The sequence below is a fragment of the Buceros rhinoceros genome, unplaced genomic scaffold (assembly GCF_000710305.1).
Source record: "Buceros rhinoceros silvestris isolate BGI_N320 unplaced genomic scaffold, ASM71030v1 scaffold18438, whole genome shotgun sequence".
NCBI lineage: Eukaryota > Metazoa > Chordata > Aves > Bucerotiformes > Bucerotidae > Buceros > Buceros rhinoceros.
The window spans coordinates 41251-44300 of record NW_010426545.1 but is presented as its reverse complement, the minus strand read 5'-3'; the positions used below and the strand labels follow the sequence as shown (position 1 = coordinate 44300).

At 48.6% G+C, this 3050-nt stretch overlaps 1 protein-coding gene across 1 annotated transcript in view; it reads right to left on the bottom strand.

Annotated features, from left to right (window-relative positions):
* CTNNA1 (catenin (cadherin-associated protein), alpha 1, 102kDa) overlaps positions 1-3050 on the bottom strand; it is a gene marked incomplete at its 3' end in the record, with an annotated part of 40507 nt that overhangs the window by 7832 nt on the left and 29625 nt on the right. The window contains exon 7 of the mRNA XM_010141566.1: positions 585-695. Within this exon, the coding sequence (XP_010139868.1) occupies positions 585-695 (111 nt within the window). The remainder of the gene's footprint in view (positions 1-584; positions 696-3050) is intronic.

The window sequence follows — 3050 nt, the reverse complement described above, 5'->3', positions numbered from 1 at the left end:
TCCCCGCTCCTGCCTTCATAAATGCCTGGAGCATGCCTGCTCCTGCAGCGGGGGAAAAGGAGCCCTCAGCACTAAAAAGCCTCTGGCAGCAGCAGTGCTGAAAGGTGAGTTAGAAACGGCTGCATGTAACTGACAGCGGGGAGAGGGGCACGGCAAGAGAGGGGGCTTGTGCAAGGAGGGGGAGCAGAGAAACCCCTCTGGTACTAGAACCCCAAAGCCAGCGGGGCAGGAGGGTGATGAACAAGGCCTAGCTACTTCTTGCCTGGTTTCAGGCTGCAAGTAAAAAACCTTCCACGGCACTTGCCCAGAAGTGTAAATTGTTATCGATCCCGACATGTCACATGAAAGCAAGAGCTCAGGCCTGGCTTTCCTTCAAGGCGCTGATTCCAGGTTTTCACCCGTTAATGATTATGTACTGCCTACCAACGCCTTCACTTTTCACTGCCAAAGGAAACACCGTCAGCTGGAGTGAGTGGAACAACTTCACCACCACCCCCAAAAAATTCAACCTGGCTTCTCGAAGCGAGTCGAGCTGTTTCCTGAAGGTGGGTCACAGCGTGCTAATGCCGGGATTTCTTCCTTACCCTCGCGCTTTGTCCAGCGATGAGCTGATCATCTTCAGTCTGAATACTTGTCCTGCTTCGGTTATCGAAATCCTCGGTCTCAAAGTCAGAATCATCCAGCTCTTCCGGAGTCTGAGGAAAGAGCAATTCAGTCGGGATCAAACAGCACATTTCACAGCTCTAAAAATCAACATGAATATTGTTTTTCAAGCAGAGAATGAAAATCAGTGAAGGTAAAAATTATTCAATGCTTTCAAGAGGAAGGTAAATACAGGGGCTGCATCCAGTTTGTGAACACGTGTGATTAGAGACGCCTGACTGCTCCTGCTAAACACCACGGGGATGCCCCAAATTACACACAGCTGAGATTTGTCAGGACACTACGGCACTCGGCACGCAGAAAATGCAGGTTTGCAGAACAGCTTCACCCGAGATTCTGAGGCCAGAATTACACACGGCTTTAAGGCAGACTCATCGTCTTTAGCGCAATTAGGAATCAATAAATTAACGACAGATAAAATATAACAACATTTATTCTTGTCCCCCAGGAAAAGCTGAACATTTTTAGCTAGTAAGGGCCAGCTTTTATGCTGTAGGCTAAACACATCTGACCTAGTTCCTGCTTGTCTAGGATTTATTTTTGCTACTGCCAGTCTATAGCTGGCAAACTTTTTACAAAGCTTATCAAGTTTAAACAGGGTGTTTGTCAAAATACTACATCTCTGTCCAGAGTGGCACTTCAGGACCATTTTGCAGAGCTGGTTCAACAAAGAACTTCCCTGATAAATGCAATAAATTGGGATTAACAAAGAAGATGCAAATTCTCAGATTTCTGTCCTCTCATTCGAATTTTCCAAAGTTGTTTTCCGATACAGACCCCTTGTGGGACAGTTAAAATAACGATGGATACACAAATCAGCTGCTGGAAGCCAAAGGCGAGTATGCTGACAATCAAGACCGAGTTAGTTCAGCCGCCATCTCCTCTCCGTGCCTTGAAGAACAGAGTATATCCCCAAAATCAGCAGAAGGACCTACACTAAGCAGCCCAGTGTTTCAATATTTATTATCACACCCTGCAAGCGTGGTTCCTCCCGCAGTCCGGTTTGAGACAAAGCCCCGCAGCAGTGGTGGCCCGCTATCTCCACGTGGACGGCTCTCTTATCCTAAACACTTTCCACACTTCACAGCCCTCTGGACAACAAACACTCACATTTTAACTTTTTTATAGGTCACCGCTGTGTCACCAGCGAGCTGCTGTGAGCTGCTGGCAGCTGCAATAAAGCCGCGGCACCCTGACACCGGAGCCGCGGCGCAAGGGGAAACGTCAGGATTCCTGGCATCGCCGGCTCGGCTAATTACTGCCGACGTGGAGTTGGCAGTCGTGCCTCCGTGTCCTGAATAGCAAGGACTTGAGCAGGGGGTGAATCAAATTAGTTTGTCTGCATAGCGGGAAAGCACTGATATCTTCATCCAACACCGGCTGCCTAGAAATCTCAAGGTTAAGTTCGGTAGAAATTATGTGGGGAGCACATATGTGGTTGTCAGCTTCTCTTCTGCTTTTCCATCTGATTCTCTGCTTCAAGCAGCACACACGAAGATGCTGTTGCAATGGTTACTGTAATCACATCTACTCTGGGGCGGCACGTCCTTAATTTACGTATCCCCCAAATGCATCTGCCATGGTTACCATTCCGAAGCACGGAGACAGTTTCTCCACAAGGCATTTACGTTTGAGTCAGTGCGCAAGAGGAAAGGAATAAAAAGGATAAAGTCCCGATGCCTGTTCTTGCCGTGTCTGGTTCCTGCCCATCTGCACCACGTCAAGATTCCAGAAATGTGCCCACAGGTCAGCCTCAACCAGAACGTTCCTTCCCACATCCCTTCAATCAGCTGCAGGGCCCTTCTGCATCTTCCCCACATGCCTCCTACCAGTCAGACACTGCCTGAGCTGCCAGAGTCAGGACTTCCAGCCACGCTTACTGCCCCCGGAACACGCCAGCAGGGAGGAGACAAAGCCTCTCTGAAGCGGTCCCTGTTTACCGCGGTTAGACGATTAACAGATCACATGCTCTAGGAACTGCAGACCGAACTCATCTAAACCTGCTTTGATTAACCAGCGTTAATTCTCGACGTCCACTGAGTAAAGAGCCATCACGTTCCAGTTCTGAGCTCTCAAACCATCAAAACGCATCTCTTGTTACGATCGTGCTTGCCGTTGGGAAACCAAAGGTCACTGATTTTAGCACGTTAACGAGAAAGGCGTTAGCAGGATATTACCAGGGATGCGTGAAGGGTATTTAGCATCACCATGCCAGCTCTCATCGGTGCTCAGATCTGTTTAACGCATTTGAATCAAAACCTACTGCTGAAGTACTCCACAGAGTGACGGGCAGTTTTTAAGACTGGGAACGTTAATATGAGCTAAACGGAATCTTACGCTGTCTGCTCTCAACAGAGGTGATGCCTGTCAGTCCAGTGAAGGTAGGG